This window comes from Dryobates pubescens, chromosome 7 (assembly GCF_014839835.1).
Source record: "Dryobates pubescens isolate bDryPub1 chromosome 7, bDryPub1.pri, whole genome shotgun sequence".
In the NCBI taxonomy this organism is placed as follows: Eukaryota; Metazoa; Chordata; class Aves; order Piciformes; family Picidae; genus Dryobates; species Dryobates pubescens.
In genome coordinates, this window is record NC_071618.1 from 29,981,799 (window position 1) to 30,003,156 (window position 21,358).

At 36.4% G+C, this 21,358-nt stretch overlaps 1 protein-coding gene across 1 annotated transcript in view; it reads left to right on the forward strand.

Moving 5' to 3' along the window:
- The window catches only part of KLHL1 (kelch like family member 1), a 210,684-nt gene that overhangs the window by 45,199 nt on the left and 144,127 nt on the right, over positions 1 to 21,358 (forward strand). The window contains exon 2 of the mRNA XM_054163103.1: positions 12,485 to 12,667. Coding sequence (XP_054019078.1) covers positions 12,485 to 12,667 — 183 coding nt within the window. The remainder of the gene's footprint in view (positions 1 to 12,484; positions 12,668 to 21,358) is intronic.

The following is a 21,358-nucleotide window of genomic DNA, read 5'->3' on the forward strand; positions in this document are numbered from 1 at the left end:
GCACAGGGCTCATGAGAGTTAGCTACTATGGAATACATAGTCCTTAATTGCTTGTCAGGTGAGTTCCTGGGGTTGCAGTGATTGCGTAGCATAGAAGCTGAAACTGTCAAATTCATCTTAGACAGGACTCACCAAACTGTCAATCATAATTGCTGTTTTCAAGATTAGCCAAAAATGTATTGACACTTCAAAACAGGGCGGCAAAATGCTCTGCAGTTTATTGCTTTATTTCAGATGTATCTTTCCCACTGGTTTGCAGGCATGTCAGGACCACAAAATTGATGTGCATCTACAAAAGATATATGACATTTGATAGGTCCGAAATAGGTGTGAAACTTAATTGAAATGTATGCTAAATACAACAATAATAAAATACTATTTTTTGTATGTTGTTACTATCATTTGCATATATGATTTCTCTTTACATAAAAGTTACTATGTCATACATTAAATGCTGGAAGAAAATGTCTCTTAATAAAAAAGAAAGCTCTGCATCCTTGTATATACTTGTGCTCACACCCTGAATGAGTAACTCATTTATTTAGTTAATTTACTAGTTTATCTGTATAGATATGGTCATGGGTCATGAAAATAAATATAGTTAACACATGACACTAGCACCTGTCTTAGGCATAATACAGAACAATTCATTCAGCACTGTTGTATGGAAAAGAAGTGAAAGCAGCTGTAAAGGGATCAGCTGTGACTGGGTGGAAAAGCTTTCTCCTGTCACTTAACGTGAAGTGTGCCCTGTGTCGATGCTCTTCCTCTCTGCTCCCTCTTCCCCCACCCCCATCCACATCTATGCATTTTTCTCCTTCTCATTTCTCTTAACCATCCCAGTAGTAAATCCAGCACTGTTCTTTTATAATCTGAAGTTCCATTATTTCTAGAGTGGTTATGGGACTAAGGAGGAAGAGGACTGCTATGTCAGCGACACTGACACTATTTCCGTGAAGTTTATAAGCTGGCAGTTGTTAGAGAATTGTGCATTACTGATAGCAGCAGCTAATGGCTTTATAGGCAGAGCCATGTGAAAGATACGGAAGCTTGCCCTCCCTGGTGTACTGGAGGATCCTCCTGTGTGGTGTGCTTCAGAAGTTTCTGAATGTGCAGTTTTTAGTGTCTATATTTGTAAGAATGTATGTGCACAAATAATGGGCGGTGATGAGTTATTTTATGTGCATCACTTCTTAATTAAAATACTATCTGATGTCAACTCCTTGTTATACTTAAATCTGAATCCTTCCACTTTAATTACTCTGCTTATTAAAGTGACTTCAGAGTTCCATTGTTCTGTGTTTTTGTCATGTATCTGTATAGTATCAGAAAGTAAGCTGTTAATGACAGAAATCAGAAAAAAACCAAGTCAGTACAATACAGTTGCATTAATCATAATATTTTTGTAATTTGAAATAATAAAACTGTCAGTGAAGGTTATTCTGTGTGGTCAGAAAATATTGTTAAAGCCATGTGATCAGTGTCTTAATTTTTAGCCTTTTACTGTGATATTCTTTTGTATTCTCTCTATTCACTTACTTGACTTAAAGTCACACTTGGTGAATGTGAGTCTTTCCTTAGTGAAACTTATATCTAAGTAAAATTAAACAATAATAATAATTAAAAAAATAAATTAATAAAAATTATGTTATAAGAATTATTCTGAAAATGTCAACAGAATTTCATATTTATTAAATGAATCAAAATTAGCTTGTCCCTGTTAATTTTGGTACTGATATTTTTTATCTGTGAAATAGTTTTTATTATCTGTCAAAATATCAGTTCCTAAAACTACATACTTCAGATTGTAACCAGCATCACCAGAAGCTTATTTTCATTTGTGAGAAGCACATCTGGTGCCAGGTGCATGACCTGAGTGTCTTTGTAGACCTGGAAGGATTGTCTTTCCAGTTGTTCACTTTTTCCCCCCTCTACAAAGGGTACTAAGACAAGCTCTGCATAACAATATCCATTCATTCTTATCCTCAGGCTCAAACTCAGTCTGTTTTTTACAGCTGAGTTATAAAGTAAGAATATGCTTGTGTGTGTCACCTGGTAAAAGATAGCACTGGAGAACAAGGAAATTATTTTAATTATCTAAGAGAAGTGTTTTGATATATTATGTTTGACCACTTAAGTAATTAAAAAAGGCTCAGCGTAGATCATCATACAATCATAGAGTCAATAAGGTTGGAAAAGACCTCAAAGATCATCAAGTCCAACCTGTCACCCAAGACCTCATGACTACTAAACCATGGCACCAAGTGCCATGTCCAATCCCCTCTTGAACACTTCCAGGGATGGTGCCGCCATCATCTGGAGGAAACCATCATAACAGATGGACATCAAGGAAACTGTGGAAGTCTGTGCTTTGCAAGCGTGTGCAGTCCATGTTTTTGCTACAGCTGCTCAGCTGATGCATGGTGAGAGACAATACATTGCTGTAAGTTTCTTGAGCTATTAAAAAAGGAAAAGAAATTGCCACTTTCACATTTCTACTATCTCACCTGCTTTTTAGTCTTCTGCCTACTGTCTACTTGTTACTGCTTCTCAGCCAAAAGAATGAGTGGTCATCATGAGCACTTCACATCTGTGGAACAGGAAGGTACATCTCCAACCTGTCACATTTAACTACTCAGGCCAGTAACATTAGCCTCCCTTACAACAGTCTTTACCCTTGTCTTAGACTTCCCAGCTAATAATTCCCACTGAAAATGACACATGAGATACAAACTTCTTTGTCATCCAACTTAAATCTTACTAGTGGCTTTGTCTGCCATGAACGGCTACCTCACAAACTTGTTACTTGCCTACATTAATTAAAGGATAGGATCCAAGAAAGCAGAGAATCTGTTTTAAAGGAGTTGACATACATTATTATTATGAAACAAAAGAATAAAAATAAACTGCAGAAAGTTACATTATGTCATTATATATAATTTTGTTGTTGCATTTTAGAAACGGAGGACCTTCCCTTCTGAAGGGAAGGTAGGGATTAGGTTGACACTGGAGTTTTGAATTTCTGAGTTATAAATCTTTTCCATTCAGCTGGTGTTTGGTAGAAAAGTGGAATCATATATACTGGAAAAATATTTAACTAGAGTATTAAAAAAGTTTTACAAAGAGAATCTGTCTTCATAATGGAGTGGGTGTTTCCTCATTGCATTGCCAACTGGATAATTAAAGTGTGAATGTTCTGTGAATGCATTACAATTCCTTGATGTCTGTGATGAGTGCAGGATGCTTTCCTGTTTTATGTATTTATCTGCCATAAGAGGATTGAAAGACCATAAATCAGTATTTTTATTTATTTATTAATAATGGGAAACAAGCAGTGCCACAGACATGAGGCATTTAATTTGTACTGTTATTTATTAATCATACTTGGAGAAAAAATCTTCATTGAGTGAAAATGCATGGTGAATGGAAGACAGTTATTTTGATGGGATTCATGAGGTGGGAAGAAAATATGACTGTCTGAAGAAGCAGTAACCTTACTCCTGTTCTGAGGCTTGCCTGATTTCTTGCTGTAGAAATTGTGTCAACTCTGATAGTAAAATGAGAGAGGGAAGGAAAGCAGAGCAACTGGGTCGTACTTTAATGAAGGAGGCTCCCTTGAGTCTTGAGCTAGAAATAGAAAACTAGTGATAGTAATTTAAAGAAAGTTTGTTGTGCTTCTCCGTTGTTCTCCAATGGCATATGTATTTAAAAATTGAGGTCTCCTGTGACATCTTTCCTGGTTTGTGTTTCCAAGAAGAATGGCTTGCTTTCTTTCAGGAGGCTGATTCATTACCTAGATTTATATGCACCTAGTATTTGGTTGCAGGGCTTCCTACTTGTAAACTGTTTCCTGTATCCTTTAAGATACAGTAAATAAATTAAGGCAGCAGTATACAGTATGAAAAAATGCTTTGTTAGCCAGGCTGTTTAGAGGCAAAATAGGTCCAAAGAAGCAGGGGGAAGTGTTAAATTTGTCAGAGTATGAAGGCTGATAAATTGTGACAGTGCTTTGCAGCAGTATAATTAATACAATCACTATCAAGCACCTCATGTGACTGGGATGATGAACCTTAAAAGTTTTCCTTGGATTTTAGGGAGTCATGAGAACTTCAAATAGGGTTTATAAAAGGATCAGATTTATGTTGAAATGAGTTTTGGAAAGTATAATGATACTGATTTTAGGTATGAAAGAATTTTCCACTGTGATACACTGCAATAAATTGTAGTATTTTGACATGATGAGAAGAAACAGTAGGAGGTCTTTGACTGATACAGGTTCTATGAAGCAGACAAAATACTCAATGTATTAGATTGTGCGAGCTGTCAGGAAAAAAAGTTTTATCTTCTATTATCCGTTATTTGCTTGTTGAGAACTGGAGATTTGGGATTTTCCAGGGAAAATAAAAGCAGTGCAGCATGTTTTATTGTGGTATGGTGGAGAGTGCATGGTTTTTTCCTCACTTTTGCCTTTGGAAAGGCTCTCAGGCCACCATGATTTTCTTGCTATACTTTTACCCTGTCCCAGTCAGGCTGCTTGCAGTATACCAAGGAATCAGACTGTCCAGGCTACGCTTAAATGAGTGATTTGATAATTTTTACATGTGTTGTCATAGAAATTTTCACTGTAATGGCACGATTGTTTTCTTTCAGTGGTTTTAATACTACATTTTTCTTTTTGTTTATTTGTTTGTTATTCAATCGTATCTCATTTGAAGCTAAATCATTAACTTTCTAACTGACATTACATCTCTATGTGGACATTACTGAAAGTGGTTTTATTTCAAGGTCACATACAAATATTCATATTTACAATATTTTTAACATTAAAATTACAATTCTTAAAGATGAAATTGTGATTTGTTGAGAGGATTTGAAGATACATACATTTTAAATTACCATCTGAAAGAATATATGAACTAGTCATTGCCTTTACACATTAGGTGTCTGTAGAGACACTGAAATGATATCTGACATTCTTATATTAAATGAAAACAAACCCAACCCCCAAACTTAAAAGACCAAAGTAAAAACAAACAAACCAAAAAACCACCTAAATGGTGGAAACTTGCTGTTTACTAAAAGTATGGTTGCTCGAGAATTTTGCATAACTTGAGCAAAACAGTTGCTAACAAATTTTTGACTGGAAGGCGTTTATTCTCTTAGTAGTGGCACCATTTCCATTTGGGTTACCTTGCATTTTGCTGTTCAGAATAGGTACACTGGAAAGTAAACATCAGTAGCACAGACCTGTAATTTTTCATTAGAGAACTTCTCTATCAGAATATTTTTATGTATTAGATCTTCATGAAAATGTGACATAAATCTATAAGCAAAAACTTAAGTAATTTTTAAGACTAGACAGTGGAGAAAGAGGAAAAGAGAGAGGAAAAGTCTGAAGTAATTTTTTTAGAAGACTGTATTTGATAAGTGGTGAGAAAGTGAGAAGAGATAAAAGATCAGTCAAACAAAGTACTTAAAAACCCAAACTTCCCAACAATTTTAAGTTCTTCTTAGGGTATAGGACACAGGATGTAACTAATAAAATCTGGAAAAAATGGTGGAAGACTGAAGGCAAGATAAAGCATTTGTCATTAACTGAATTCAGCAAGTAGTTTCTTTCAAAAATCATGGTATTTCCCACTATTTTTTATTAATTGAAATAGTCTTTAACCTTGTATTTTTACCAAAAAAGACAAAAATAAATTTATAAAGGACTGCAAACTAAAACCCAAGTCTTTCACAAATCTATGGAATCCTTCTGTATGTTGGTTCCTCTCCACTGACAACAGAGAAGTCTATGCTTGTAGCTTAGTTTAAATAATCACTCGTTGAAGGGTCATAGATAAGAAAAGTTGCATCTGAGAGTGTCTTGAACTGAACCAAAACAAAAGGCTTGCTTTGCATATTTTATTAGTAATCTAGAAAAATCACAGTGTGAACAAACTCTCTATATCCCTAATTCTTGGTTTATTTCTGTCAATTACTAAATAAGAAACATATTTCTCCTCTATTGAAGCAGTCTAGTATAGCATCATGGTCCCTCTGTATTGTCCTTTTTGTATTTTTGAAGGGCTGCTCAAAAAAATTGTCTGATATAGCACAATTTTTGGGTCACAACAACCTTATGTAATGTTATAACTTTGGGACAAAGTGGCTGGAAAACTGCCTGGCAGAAAGGGACCTAGGGCTACTGGTTGACAGCTATTTCAGTATGAGGCAACATTGTTTTCAGGTGACTGAGAAGGCCAACAGCATCATGGCCTATATAGGACTACTATGGCAGGAGTAGAGAAGTGATCATGCCCCTGTACTCGGCACCTTGAATACTGTGTTCACTACAGGGAAGATGTTGAGTTTCTGGAGCATGTCCAGAGAAGGGCAACAAAGTTGGTGAAGGGCCTAGAGCACAGGGCTTACGAGGAGCAACTGAGGGAGATGGGATTGTTTAGTCTGAAGAGGAGCATGTGAGACCTCACTGCTCTCTACAGCTGCATGAAAGGATGTTGCAGTGAGTTGGGAGTCCGTCTCTTCTCCCTAGTATCAAGTGATAAAATGAGAGGAAACGGCCTCAGGTTGTACCAGAGGCAGTTTAGACTGGATATTAGGAAAATTTTATTTATTGGAAGGAGTGGTCAGGTATTGAAACAGGCTGCCCAGGGAGGCGGTACATTCGTTGTCCCTGAAATTGTTGGAAAAAAGCATAGACATGGCACTTCAGGACATGGTTTGATTGCCATGGTGGTGTTAGGTCAACAGTTGTACTTGATGATCTGAGAGGTTGTTTCTAACCAAAATTATTCTGTGGTTCTAGAAACTGGTAGCTAATATTTTGTTTCTCATAGCTTGTGATATTTTTAAGATGCACAGATACACAGAACAGAGGAATCATGCATATTTTTGCTAGATAAACAGATACCTTAATAACTGAATTTTGCTTTATGGTGGGCTAAGAATGAATTACATTACAAGATGTTTGATCCATAAATTGCCTTTAGGAAATTATACATTATGCAATTTATCTATGGATCAATGAGTTTATAATGTGCACTGGAGTGTGTAATTGTATACAGTTTTTTAAACAGAGAAAAAGTATATTTGATAAAGCAATAATGCATCTCAGCTGAACTGGTGTAACTAAAAGGTCCTATTTGATATTCCAATTATTTTTTTATCTGGATCTTCTACCTAACTTTGCCTTTTATGAAAGAAATTGGTAACAAACTGCTGAAATTCTGGGCAGAGCCTTTATTTGCTTAGATAATTGCTGGTGGCAGAGTGAAAAGCATGCCCTTTGATCACAAACAAAACTTCAGTCATGATAGTGCTATAAGAATATGGTTTAAAATCTATAAAGTCTCTCTCTTGCATTTTTGCAAGTGGTCACTAATGAAAGCCATGACTTTTCACAGCCCATCTTAAATTGATAAGTGTAGTTCCCCACACTATTAATTTCCACACACTCAATAAGCAAATTTTAAAGAAAAAAATAGTGTGAAGACTTTTAATTTACTTTTACATAAGGAATATTTCTTATATGCTTTTGCAAGTTAAAAATGGCAAAACAATTTTTTCTTTACTGAAGAACTGGACATATTTTGTACTTCGCTCTGTATTTCAGATATGTACCCAGTAATATACACTAAATTATGTTGAATTGGTTTTGGATAAGTTTGCATGATCAATCCTGAATAAGTAAAAAGTGGGGAAAAAAAAGTTGACTATAGCAGGACTTGTTTTTTTCAGTAGTAATGAAATGATATGACATTTGCTGATCAAATAGTTGCTAATTTGATGTCAGGATTTCATTCAAATGCAGAAGAAATATATTCCATTTCAGTACTTAAAATATCTAAGTACTATACAAAGTACTTTGCTTCATACTGTGGTACAATTCTGTTTTCTGCACTGTTATGAATATTATTTCCAGAATGGAAACACTTCTGTATCTAAACCTCTATTAACTCAGAGAAATGCAGTATTGTTTGAAGTCATGTGAGTTCTCTCCTTCTATTTCAAAGTACTGCTTTTTCTTTGTTTTGAAACTTACTTATGATGTGATTTTAGCTACTGATATTTGCTGTTGCAGTTTTCAAACTTTTGTAGCTCAAGAGTGCCAGTTTTACTGATTACTTTCCCAGTCCCTGAGAGGAAAGCTAGAGGTAGGTGAACCCCTTTTTTCCCTGCAATTTCTCTTTAATGTCCTGCCAGCATTATTTTAAGCTAATGGTTCTTATTTCTCTATTCATAGAATCATAGAATCATAGAATCAACAAGGTTGGAAAAGACCTCAAAGATCACCAAGTCCAACCTGTCACCCAAGACCTCATGACTACTAGACTGTGGCACCAAGTGCCACGTCCAATCCCCTCTTGAATACCTCCAGGGACAGTGACTCCACCACCTCCCTAGGCAGCCCATTCCAATGGCTAACAACTGTCTCAATGAAAAACTTTCTCCTCACCTCGAGCCTAAACTTCCCCTGGCGCAGCTTGAGAGTGCATCCTCTTGTTCTGGTGCTGGTTGCATGGGGGAAGAGACCAACCCCCTCCTGGCCACAACCACCCTTCAGGTAGTTGCAGACAGCAATAAGGTCTCCCCTGAGCCTTGTCTTCTCCAGGCTAAACAATCCCAGCTCCCTCAGCCTCTCCTCATGGGGCTTTCTCTGGACATGTTTATGTTATAGTTTATTCATGTGTAAAGTAGTGTGCAAAAATCAAGACTGAGTAGTATGGTCTTACTGTTTGTACAAGTGAATTATGTACAGCATACAGGGGATAGTAAGTGAGATATATACATAATTATCTATACTTCACTGGGATTTTACAGCTTTTTTACCTGTTTATTTTTCCAAGAAGTTAGGAACAGGTAAAAGGTGATTAGAGAACAGCACCTTTGTTCAAATAAAAATGTTTTTTCTAGGAAAAGAGCGCCACTGTGGAATCAGGTGTTGCAGATCCACAGACTCTGGCTTTTATTTCTATTTACACTGTTTTAAGATCTGTAAAGGCTCAAAGGCTGAATTTTCTCATCAACACCTTTGGGCTCTTCTTAAAACATTTCTCTTTTGACAACAGCATGGTGTTCTTAACGCTGAAAATTAATCTCATGGGTTTTTCCTTTTTTAAACTTTTAGAAATTATGCAGTATGTACTCTGCTTTGCCATTTCATAAGAAGAAGAAAAAAAAGATTATTGCTTATTTGTAATGCTGATAACTTTTGTGAGCTTTTTTAGTTTTCTCATCCTGTGGTATCACTCTTAAGTATCATTCCTGTAATGTTGTGAACGGTTTGATTTCCTTATTTCTGTTCTTTCAACTACGTTGTTAAAAAAAATACAAATAATTTTAGTCAGGGTAACCCCTGAATGTTTGAAATTCCCACACTAAATTCAGGCTTTACACTTGCCAACTGAGAAGGATTATGGGAAAAGCCCATCTGCAGTCTGTGCTGTTCACTGATTACAGGATTATGAGGTACCCATGGTAAAAAGGATTTTGAAAGATTCAGGGAGTATTCAGGCACATTTGTGCTGGAGTTCCTTCAGAACAGAATCAACAAGCATCTCTGCATGTGTGGTTCAGTTTGTCTTCTCTAAAACCAATATGTGCAAAGAGAAAATGTTATTTTCATGTCACTAATTGGTCACAAGTGCCTAAATATGCCTTTTATGAGCTGCAAGAAAATAACTCGTGTTTGCTGGATGAAGCTCTTGAACTCATTCCCACTTGAACAAGCTGCTGACTGAATGTAAAGCATTGGTTATGCAGACAGAGCACTTGTAATGGAAAAGAGGTGGCTCCTGAATAGGCTAAGCAGACATTTTATCTGGTCTTTCTTAGGAAATAAATAAAAAAAATCACTTATTGTCTTCTGAGCTTATTGCTTGCTAGTTTTCAGGATAATTTAGAATGTACTGTGCCTTTGGGGCTTGCTTTTGAGTAGTCACGTAATGACTTGCTAAGTGATAGATGTGAGTTTGAGCGTGGAAAGTGTTGTTTATAAATGGCAAGCAGGAAAGATGGCAAAATTTGTGGCATTGTCTAGCAATTCAAGAACAAATTAGACATTGTAGCCCAATCTAACTTGATAGGACTACCATAAATTCAGTCAGGATACTTCTCTCTTTTCTTTCTGACCTGAAAAGGACAGCATGTTTTAAATAGCCAGGGAGAGACAGAATTAGTACTCTGTTGAAACACAAGCTGACTTAGACTAAAGTTCTGAATTAACAAACATTATGCACCTATTCAAATGTGTTCTTTCCTATTATTTTCATTTCTCAGAAGTGCAGTTGTTGTCACTTTCAGGTTCCCCAGAGGAAAGAAAGAAATGTGTCTGTTTAACCCTAGCAACCTTGTTTATTGGGCACTGATTCATTTCTTGTAAATTACTTGTCATTCTAATTCTTCAGCAACAAAACTAAAGAAGTCTGGACAGGACTGCAATCAAAATGAGGGGAAAAAAGGAAAGAAAAAAGCTGAAGTGTCTACCCACTATCCATGCTTATTAGTTTACATTTGGATAAGTACACATACAGAGGTACACTCGCAGAATGAACACATATGCTTTGCTCTTTAGGATGAGTTTATAAAAGATGCACAACATGACTTGACGATACAACAAGGTGGAGTGTAGCAGAATTAAGGAAATGTTCCTTTTTAGATCATCACTTCATAACTGTTACTGTTGAGGAATCATGGTTAATAACGTTTTGACAGTTGGTTTCCTTTAGGCAGACTCCCACTTGTTGGAACCTTACCAGCATATAAATGGCTATACTGATTAATTTTAACCAGCTGATGATTTCTCAGGATCCAATTTAATGCTGTGAAAGTGAAGTTACTATGGGTAATAATGAAAAAAAACAACCCTCATTCTATTAAGTTAGAACCTGGATATGGTGCAGAATAGAGAGCAGGGTGAGATACAAAGGTAACTGAGTTGGTTTTGCAGTGACATATCAGCAGGCCATCTTCAATTATGCTGACTTCCCGCTACTTTAAAGGAATGCTGTGACGCCTTGCAGTTACTATGACAGAAGGGTAGACCTTTCCTCATAAAGCTGTGGACTCTTGTAAAATTACTGTATGTGAAAAACTTTTGGACAAAAAACAACTCAAAAGTAACTCACTAGTATATGTCAAGTCAACCAGGAGTCAATAGCAATACAAAAGTGGTTGGTTTTGGTTTGTTTAGTTTGGGTGTTTTTTTTTTAAGATAACTGTATTTCATTTTAATATCTGATTTTTAAGTTGTACTCCTTATGCACATTTCAATACTTTCCAGCACTCAGAGTGCAGATTGCATTATCTTACAGGTTTATTGATACCATTATAATTTAGTACCTGCTGAATTCAATCCTTGTGTAATGAAATAGTTACATTACTACTGTAAATGATCAACATTTCTTATGCACTTCATAATATTTATTTTTCAGTAGTGTGTATCAAATGAGATTGGTTTGAATGAATTAATAATATTGTTTGATATGCTGGACTAAAATATGTCCTCTATTGCCCTTCTATTGATTATGTAAGCTGTTTTGTATATATCTAGTTGAAGTGAAAAAAGTATTCAGCTTCATCTATGGAGTCCTTCATTTTTAGCACCACAAGATATATAAAATCTTCTGGTTTTCATTTAAAACCATCTCATTACTTATTTGTAAAAGAAGAGGAAATCTTCTGTGCTGTGAATTATTTGGAAATACAAGCATTCGTTTCCAGAAGGGCTAGGACTTGCTGACACGTTTTCGTATTTTTAGTAGATGTCTGAACCAGAAACATAGAACTGACTAAATCTGAACTAAGAATATATTATTATATAGTGGGAAATATATTTCATTTTTTCTCCTGTAAATTCACTTTATATTAAAAAGCCTTTTGATTAAAAAGTAGGTATGAAATTTATAATTGTAGAAATATTTCTAGTTCATTACAAAATAAATAGTTGTTTGTTTTTTGGTGGGGGTTTCTTTGTTTGCTTTGGTTCTGAGGTGGCTTAAAATTAATATAAATTTGAAGAAGTGGAGTAGATTAATCACTTTTAGAATCTGTGGAAAGACAGAATTGCTTTTTCATTTATTTGTGTATTATAGTAATATTTAAGAAAAACAAAGTTTGTTTAATTTTGTAAAATAATTTTACTCTAAAATGCTAAAAACTATAGAGCCCAACTGTAGTTTAATAATGAATATGTAGCTATACTATTAACCTTAACATGAATGTATTGAATGTCTGTTTATTGTTCCTATCTATATTTTTGATTTCTTTGTCAAAGAAGAAGAACTAGTTACTTCCATGTCTATGCTAAAAAACCCCATCATTTCACTATTACTTACAACTTTAGTTGTTCATTCCAATGCAAATCTTTTCTGTCTTGTACTTTTAGTGATGAGATCTGGGAAGGATGCACTGACAACTTACATTCTAGAAGCCTGTGAAAAAGTCTACATGTCTGAGGAATTTCTCTTGTAATTTACAGACTGTCAGGAGTCAGCCATCCCTTGCCACCCCACTGTGACATGGATTCTTGCAGCTCTGAGGAATTCTACCAGGCTGTTCACCATGCAGAGCAAACCTTCAGAAAGATGGAGAGTTACCTGAAGCAACAGCAGCTCTGTGATGTTATCCTGATTGCTGGGAATCGCAAGATACCTGCACATAGGTAGGACATAAACATGAGACATTGAAACTACAAAAGTAAATATTTTGGGTATGCTTATTTTATAGAGCAGTGTTTGCTGTCACCTTTCTATCTGATTCCCTCTTGCTTTAAACACCACACATGTAAAAGACTGCAGGAGGTGGTATTTGGGATATTTTTGTACAGATTTCAAAAGTTCAGGTAACACTCAAATAACAAATTTGCCTTGAGTATGACAAACATTTCTCCCTGCTGTGGTGCTGCTGCTCATATGTGAGGAGAATAGAAATTTCTGAAACAAGATGCTGTACAGCTACACTGAGCATGGCATACAAAAATACAACATAGCAATTTCTGAAGTTTTCTTAAGATTGTCTTGTATTAAAGCAGCCAGGACATATGAAATTATGCTTGATTTTGGATTGTAATTAGAGCTTAAAATAGATCTTCTTCATTGATGTTTTGATCTTAGCCGTAGCCTTCGATAAAGTGCATGCAAAACAAAAATCCAATCCTAGAGTTTAGATTAGAATACAGTGAATACTTCTGAGTGTACATGTTAATAAGTCTCTTTGCATTGGAACTCTATGTAAGGCTGAAAACTAAGGATGATCTATTCCATGCTTGTCCCCTGATTTTTCTACTAAGGTACTAAATTCAGAGTAGGACTATGGTTCCTCAACATTAAAACCAAAAACAAGCCAATGTGTTTCTGAATCCACAAATTAACTTTCAGTTGTGAAGGAATGTGACAAGGTCATCTTGACCATTTGGACCTCACAAAATTCCTTCTGCCATAAGTGAAGATGGATGCTGAGGCTTTTATTTCTCTGTTTACAGAAAACTTGGATATTCTGTATTCCAACTCCCATGATAATATTCACAGCATCATAGAGTCATAGAATGGCTTATATTGGAAGGGACCTTAGAGATCACCTACTCCAACCTCCCTACCATGTGCCAAGACACCTCTCAACTGGACTGAGCTGCTCAAGGTCTTATCCAACCTGTCCTTGAATACCCCCAGGGAGGAGGCATCACAACTTTCCTGGGCAGCCTGGTCCAGTGTCTCACCACCCTCATACTGAAGAACTTTCTAAGACCCAGTATATGCCTAGACTCCCTCAGCTTAAAACCATTCCCTGTTGTCCTATCACTAGAAACCCTCATAAAAAATTGGAATACTGGAATATTGTATTTTTATGAAAAGGTGCAGTACACAGGACTGCAAAGCCAAAGCTGTCATTCAAATACTAAAAACAAGCCAGAAACCTTCATTTAAATATTTAAATTGACCCAATAATTGCAATAAGTGAGAAAGTAACTCCACTTAACAAGCAGTAACAAAGTGTTCTAGATACCCTACAGCATACGTGAATGTGCTTGGGTTCAAATAGGTAGCTGTAATAAATGCAGAAATTTTTCTCCTCTTTTTTCAGCATGTTTCTTTCTTTAGACTTTTTTTCTACTCTTCTGTCTTATAAGACCTCATATTTTTCTTGTTTCTCCTCTGCCTTCATATACTCAGATTCCCAGATGCCAGCTAAGTTCCCAGTAATTTCTACCCACTGTCTTGGCAACTGGCACAACTCCTGTGTTCCAGGCTTTTTGCCACTGTTAAATGTATTATACATCTGGCATTTTATGCACCCCTGGTAGTTGTGGTCTGATGCCATTTTTTTTTTTAACTGCCAAGATCTTTCAGAGGGAATATTATTAAACTTCAGTCCTTCTGTCCATCTGCATTTACAGTGTTCCAGAGCTCCAATATTAGCCTTAAAGTGCCTCCCATCAAAAAGAAAACTGGAGGCATAATAATCTAAAACTTTCTGATTTGTGTCGAGTTTTACATCCCTGTACATTACTGAAATAAAATACTTTTTTTTTTTCAGGAATAATGAGAATGTTCTTGTTCCTTCCTGAGAATTTTGTGGTCATTTTTTTTCCTATTCACATTTTTCAACACAGATGAGGTAAAAGAAAAATAAACCAGTGTCTGAATCTACATTCTTAAACTGACAGAAAAAATACTTATTAGATACATAGAACTATTCCACAATTGATGTAATAAACCCTATTTAATATGGATGATATAGGAAAAACTTCTTTAACTAGTGTATTTGTGCCTCTTTTGTATATTTTGATAAATTGCATATTTTGTAGAGGAGACAGAGGAATCTGAAAGATTACGTTTTTATGTTTAGTTTATTATTTTCTACTATTTTAAGACAGCTGTTTGTAGTAGTATGCTCACCTTTCAGTAGTAAATTTAATTTCTCATTTGTCATTTCAGTTCTACAATATATTTAAATCCTTCTGGAATCAGAAAGATACCTTGACAGGAAGATCAACACTTAAATAATAACCAAAATCTGACTAGATTTTCTGATAAACCTTCAGACAATTCTACATTTGGTTTTCTACTTCTCTGTACTCTGTAGTCAAAAGACCAAATCTCCAAGAAGTGGCAAAAACACCCTGTTGATTTATGCAGAGTTTAAAAGATTAACTAGAATTTTGTCCAACAAGATAAAATGAAATGAAGGGTGTGTGAATTTTCAGATATCAATCAGGAGCTACTTCTGGCATCCAGGGCTGTAATTTCCTTTTCATTTTACTAACTTCCCTCAGGATCCATTGTCTTAAATTCCCTTGACTCACGGTTGCTGCAGCCAAGTTTGCCATCAGATTTCACAGGTCTTATTTTTTTTTCCCCCAGATTTTTCAGGAGCAAATCCAGCAAAGTACTCTTCTAATTAAAGCTTTTAACAAAGTTGGCTAGATAATATTTATTTTGCATTCCTGGGACCATATAAAAAGCCTTCTTGCAGATGGCACTGATCAGCATTTGTGGAGTTTTAAAATTTGATAGTTCATGATGCTTTGTTAGAACATTCTCTGTACAAAGTTTATAAAATCTTAGCTTAGATAGAAGGAACCATCATTTTAAAATTCAATAAAAACCTATTACAAGACATAGCTTGCGCTGAATATGCTGTAAATTAATAAATACAAAATACTCAATTATTGCCTAAAAAGAATGGTTTTCATGAAATTTTCCTTTTAATAGAATAACTTAAGGAAATGCTGTAGATTTAATATGCTACAATATAGTACAGTAAGAATCACTTTTGGAAGAACAGAGCAAAATGTCCACATTTTTGAATAAAAACTCTTGAAGTGCTGTCTGTCTTTGTTCTGATGTAGAAGAAATCAAAACAAAACAGTAGTGTAAAAATCAAACGCAGAATGATGTTTTGTGTAATAATGAGTTCTCAATGTATCTAGCTGTATGAAAGTAAAAATTCAGTTAAGGAATGCCAGTGTATTGCATTGAATGAAGTGGAAGACATCAAAAACAGTTGCACTATAATCAGTTCTTGTACCTTCCTTCAGACTCCTCCACAGTTTCTCATCTCTGTTTCATTTCTGGTTTAATCTCTGATAGTGCTTGCTCTTTCCCCTTCTTTTCCAATCACATGTATTGATTATGCTTTTTGATGATATGTTTTAAGTAATTTTTGTCTCCAGAGGTGAAGTTACTGCTGTGCTGTAAGATTTCTTTCTTTTTTGTGGGAAGAATGTCAGGAAAGCTCTGGTCATAGCCTGAATGCTGCCAAGTTAAGTTTTGTCACTGGTGTTATTTTATGGGGTTTACATGTGTGGGTTTATTGTTTTTACATATTTATTTCTCACCAAAAATTGGAGAAAGTCAAATTACAAATGAGATAATACAAATACTATCACTGCACTCTAGTTTGCGTGGGGGCACTATGCCAAACTCTCAGTTTTATTATCGCTGCTTTTCACTGTTTGGGTGACTCAGGCAGCTTTAAAGTTATAATGCGCTTAACCTTTTTGTTGGCTCCCGAATATCATGTTTGTCTAATCTAATCTTGTAATAAATAGATTACAGTCCCACTCTTTCACATGAAGTAATAGCAAAAGAAAGGACAAACCAATGAAGTATTGTATGATAAACAACCCAAAGCAACCCAAAAGAGTACCAAGAAAGTAGGAAAACCTGTAGCAGGCATTTCAGAGGAGTAAAGTAACTGACATTGAAATAAATTTGGAAAATTAAGTAAATATTTTTTTTTGTTATATTACTCTAACATCAACATAATCAAGTGTAAGAAATGTAAAATGTCTTACAGAGAGAAAAATGCTAAAATAGGAATTTCCATTCAGTTAAGCTACTGCAGTATTACATGTTAGAATAGAATAGAATAGAATAGAATAGAGTAGAATAGAATAGAATTAACCAGGTACAGTCCATTCTAATAATTAAAAAAAAGAACATGGAGATTTTATTTTGTCAACTCACCACAGAGCTGACAAAATACTTCAATACTTTTTCTCATTTTCTGTACCTCTCATTTAGAGTACAACCTCTTTCAGACAAGAAATGTATTGTAACTCTGGGATAGAAGCGACTCAGTCATTGATCTTATAAAGCAAACAAATAAAAGTAACCCACTGTAACTGACACTTCCTTCTTCTATTCATGTTCCAGTCAGCCAAATGCAGAAATCTATCTAGACTGCAGCTTGTATATGTCATCTGAAACAGAAAAACATTGGGAAGTAAACGTTATTCAGAACTAGAGTGACATGATCAGAGTACCAATTATTTCCAAGGTAAAAGAAAATTCTAAATGAAGCAATAATCCTATGGGTCAACATGAATTTAAAAAAACCATATTTGCTACAAATAATGTGGTTGCTTTAATTGAAGTCAACTCTCTTGAATTGCACTGTTTTAAAATACTGTATTTAAATTACTATATACTACAGCTGCTGAATAAATGTCAAAAATCCTGCAAATATAACTATCAAACTCAGTGAAAATGATAGATCATAGAATCATAGAATGGTTTGGGTTGGAAGGGACCTCCAAAGGTCATCTAGTACAAACACCCTGCAGTGAGTGGGTACATCCTCCATTAAATCAGGTTGCTCAGAGCCATATTGAGTCTGACCTTGCCTGTCTTCAGGGATGGGGCCTCATCTGTCTCCCTGGACAACCTGTTCAAGTGTTCCACCACCCTCAAGATAAAGGAATTGTTCCTAATCCAATCTAAATCTACTCTTCTCTAATTTCAAACCATTGTCCCTTGTGTTATCATGTTATCACTGCAGGCCTTAGTAAACAGTCCCTCTTCAGCCTTGTTGTAAGTCCTGTTCAGGTTCTGGAAGGACACTTTACTAGGTCTTCCTGGAGCCTTCTCTTCATCAGCTTGAACAACCCCAGCTCCTTCAGCTTGTCCTTGTAAGAGAGAAGTTTCAGACCCTGATCATTTTTGTGGCGCGCCTGTGGACCTATTCCATCAGATCCATGTCCTTCCTGTGTTGAGGGCTCCAGAGCTGGACACAGTACTCCAGCTGAGGGCTTGCCAGAGCAGAATAAAGTTTTAGTCACCTCTTGATCTGCTGGACATGCTTCATTTGATGCAGCCTATCCTAATCCTATGTGATTGGCCTTCTGGGCTGCATGCGCACACTGTCTGCTTATGTCCAGATTCTTGTCCATCAGCACCCCAAATCCTTTTCTGCTCTCAATTTCATCATCCCCCAGCCTGTATTGATACCTTGGATTGCCTCTTTATGATTTCAACTGTATAGATCATTAAAACTTCTAACCAGGCAGCTTTACCACATTACAGGCACCTTAAACTCAGATTAGGATTTAATACATAAGTTAAATTTTGACTTGGAATAGAGTACAAATTAATACAGAAACTCAGTATTGGAGGAAGAAAAAAACCCGTAACTGTGATATATGCATAGAATTCACCTGTCCCATTCATTGAAAACAAAATGCTCCCATATAACACAGATTGAATTACAGTCATTGTGTTAAAAAAACATGTGTAAACAAGTCACTTCAGGACATGATTTAGTGGCTGTGGTGTTCTTAGATCAATGGCTGGACTCAGTCTTACAGGTATTTTATAACTGGAGAGGTCCCAGATGACTGGAAGCTGGCCAATGTGATGCCCATCCACAAGAATGGCCAGAGTGAGGAGCCAGCCAATTGCAGACCTGTCAACCTGACCTCAGTGCCAGGAAAGATTATGGAACAGGTCATCTTGAGTGCAATCACACAGCACTCACAGGATGGACAAGGGATCAGGCCTAGCCAGCATAGACTTAGGAAGGGGCAGGTCCTGCCTCACCAACCCGATCTTCTATGACCAGGTGACTGACTGGTGGATGTGGGGAAGGCTGTGGGTGTAGTCTGTTTGGACTTCAGCAAGGCCTTTGACACCATCCCCCACAGCAAAATCCTGGCCAGACTGTCAGTCCGTGGCTTGGACAGGAGCATTCTGTGCTGGGTTAGGAACTGGCTGGAAAGCTGAGCTCAAAAAGTGGTGGTGAATGGTGCCACATCCAGCTGGCAGCCAGTCAGTAGTGGTGTGCCGCAGGGATCAGTGTTGGACTCCATCCTGTTCAATATCTTTATTGATGATCTGAATGAGGGGATTGAGTCCATCATCAGTAAATTGGCAGATGACACCAATTTGGGAGCCAGTGTTGATCTGGAAGTAGTGATGGCAGCAAGCCTGTCAGTATTCAAGGAACAGTTTTAATTTTAGGTAGTCCTGCAAGGAGCAGATGTTTGAACTTGATGATCTTAATAGTTCCATTCCAACTTGAGATATTCTATGATTCTATTAAACTAGAGTACTAATGCTGTTAATTTATGAAGTGGAAGTTCAGTGAATTGAAAGGTCTTTGAAGATTGAAAGGAACAAAGATAAGGTGGCTTAAGAAGGAAGCAAAAATAACATCCAGCTTCCAAGTGTCTCTTGAGATGCCTTGCAGTACTTTGCCTGGCTTTCATCATGTGATCCAGAAGGGTGCAAGGTTTTTCATAGGTCTGTGCCAGGCCTATAGTCATGAATCTGATACTGTGAAATATCTGAAACTGGCACTCGACATCTGTTTTTAGGGATTGATTAAAACTGAATTGTTGAGAAAAAAAAAAGAGGAAGCAGACCAAAATGATACTGAATATAAAAGTCAAAGAAATAATCAAACAAAACCAGGGAGATGCCAGAATGACGAAGGAGGCCAAACATGAATAACTTGAGTAATGAATATGTGTTGAAGATCACACACAAGGATTTGACTAAACTGAGCTCTGTAGAGAAATGAGTTATGAAGATAAATTAATAATGATGCTTTATCATAGTATATTGTACAAAGAGGCTCTATGATAAAATCAAAGGATGACAAATAGACCTTAAAAAAATGTAGATACTTATCCAGAGCCACAAAAATTACTGAGTCTCTCCCTTGTAAGGAGAGACTGAGGAAGCTGGGTCTCTTTAGTTGGAGAAGAGGAAACTATGGGGTGACCGCATTAATGTTTATAAATATGTAAAGGGTAAGTGCCAAGATGATGGAGTCAGGCTCTTGGTTGATGCACCATGACAGGACAAGGGGCAATGGTGAAAGTTGAGGCATAAGAAGTTCCATGTAAATGCGAAGAAAAATACTTCACTGTGAGGCACCGATGTTGTAAAGCAAACAAATAAAACTAACCCACTGTAACTGACACTTCTTCTTCTATCTGTGTGGGGTTTATGGAGAAAAATACCAAACTTTTCATTGTACTTGCATTATAATGGATCTTCATCAGATCTTCTCTGACATTTTGCATGTCCTGCCCATTCCCAAATGTTAAGAACTTGTTTACATTAATATTTCTGTCCTCTCTACTTCCCCCGACCCCCCATCTTTCTACTGCATAGAGTTCAGAATACTGGCTGCAGTAGCAGATTGCTTCAAAACTGACACAATGACAAACTGTCAGTGGCAAAGTGTTTTGGACAATGAACATTTTTATCAAGTCTGGCGGGTGTGATATGTGTATCACTTGCAGTTTCTGGGAAATCAACCTGTGAGACATTGTGTTTGGTGGAAATGATAATCTCAGACTTGTATAACCTAACTAAAACATTGTAGATGCCTAAGAGTTATAATGAGATATAAAAATGTATTTCAGTTTGTACTGTAGAAGAGATAAAGAGCCAATTACTGTGTATACACTTAAATATCTTGCTGATTTGTGATTTGAACTTGGCCAGCAGTCAGCTGACATTGTAGGATTGAATTCTTCATTGGTGGATTTGGGTCTATGGCCCTGACAGTGCTTCTTTGTAGCTTCTGGTGCATTGGTACACTAGGAAGTTCTAGGAATTTAAAAAGTCCTTGATTTCCCATCAAAACTGAAACCATCAGCATATTATCAACATTCTTCTCATACCAAAACCTGTACTGAATACAAACCACAGCCATAAAATTTAGAAAATCACAAAGTTTTTGCTATGTATACAATAAATTTAAAAGAGGCAACAGGCACAAATGTGAACATAGGAAGTTCCATCTAAACATGAGGTGGAACTTCTTTACTTTGAGCGTGGTAGAGCACTGGAACAAGCTGCCCAGAGAGGTGGTGAAGTCTCTATCTCCAAAGTCATTCAGAACCTGTCTGGACGCCATCCTATGCAACCTGCTTTAGGTAAACCTGCTCTGGCAGGGGCATTGGATTAGATGATCTCTAGAGGTCTCTTCTAGCCCCTATAATTCTGTGATTCTGTGAAATGTTTTCCTGATGTAAGAAGAGCTGCTGAGCACCACTATCCATAAAGACACCTAGTTCTACCTGATGTCCCCTACAGAGCAGCAAATCACATTTAAAAGC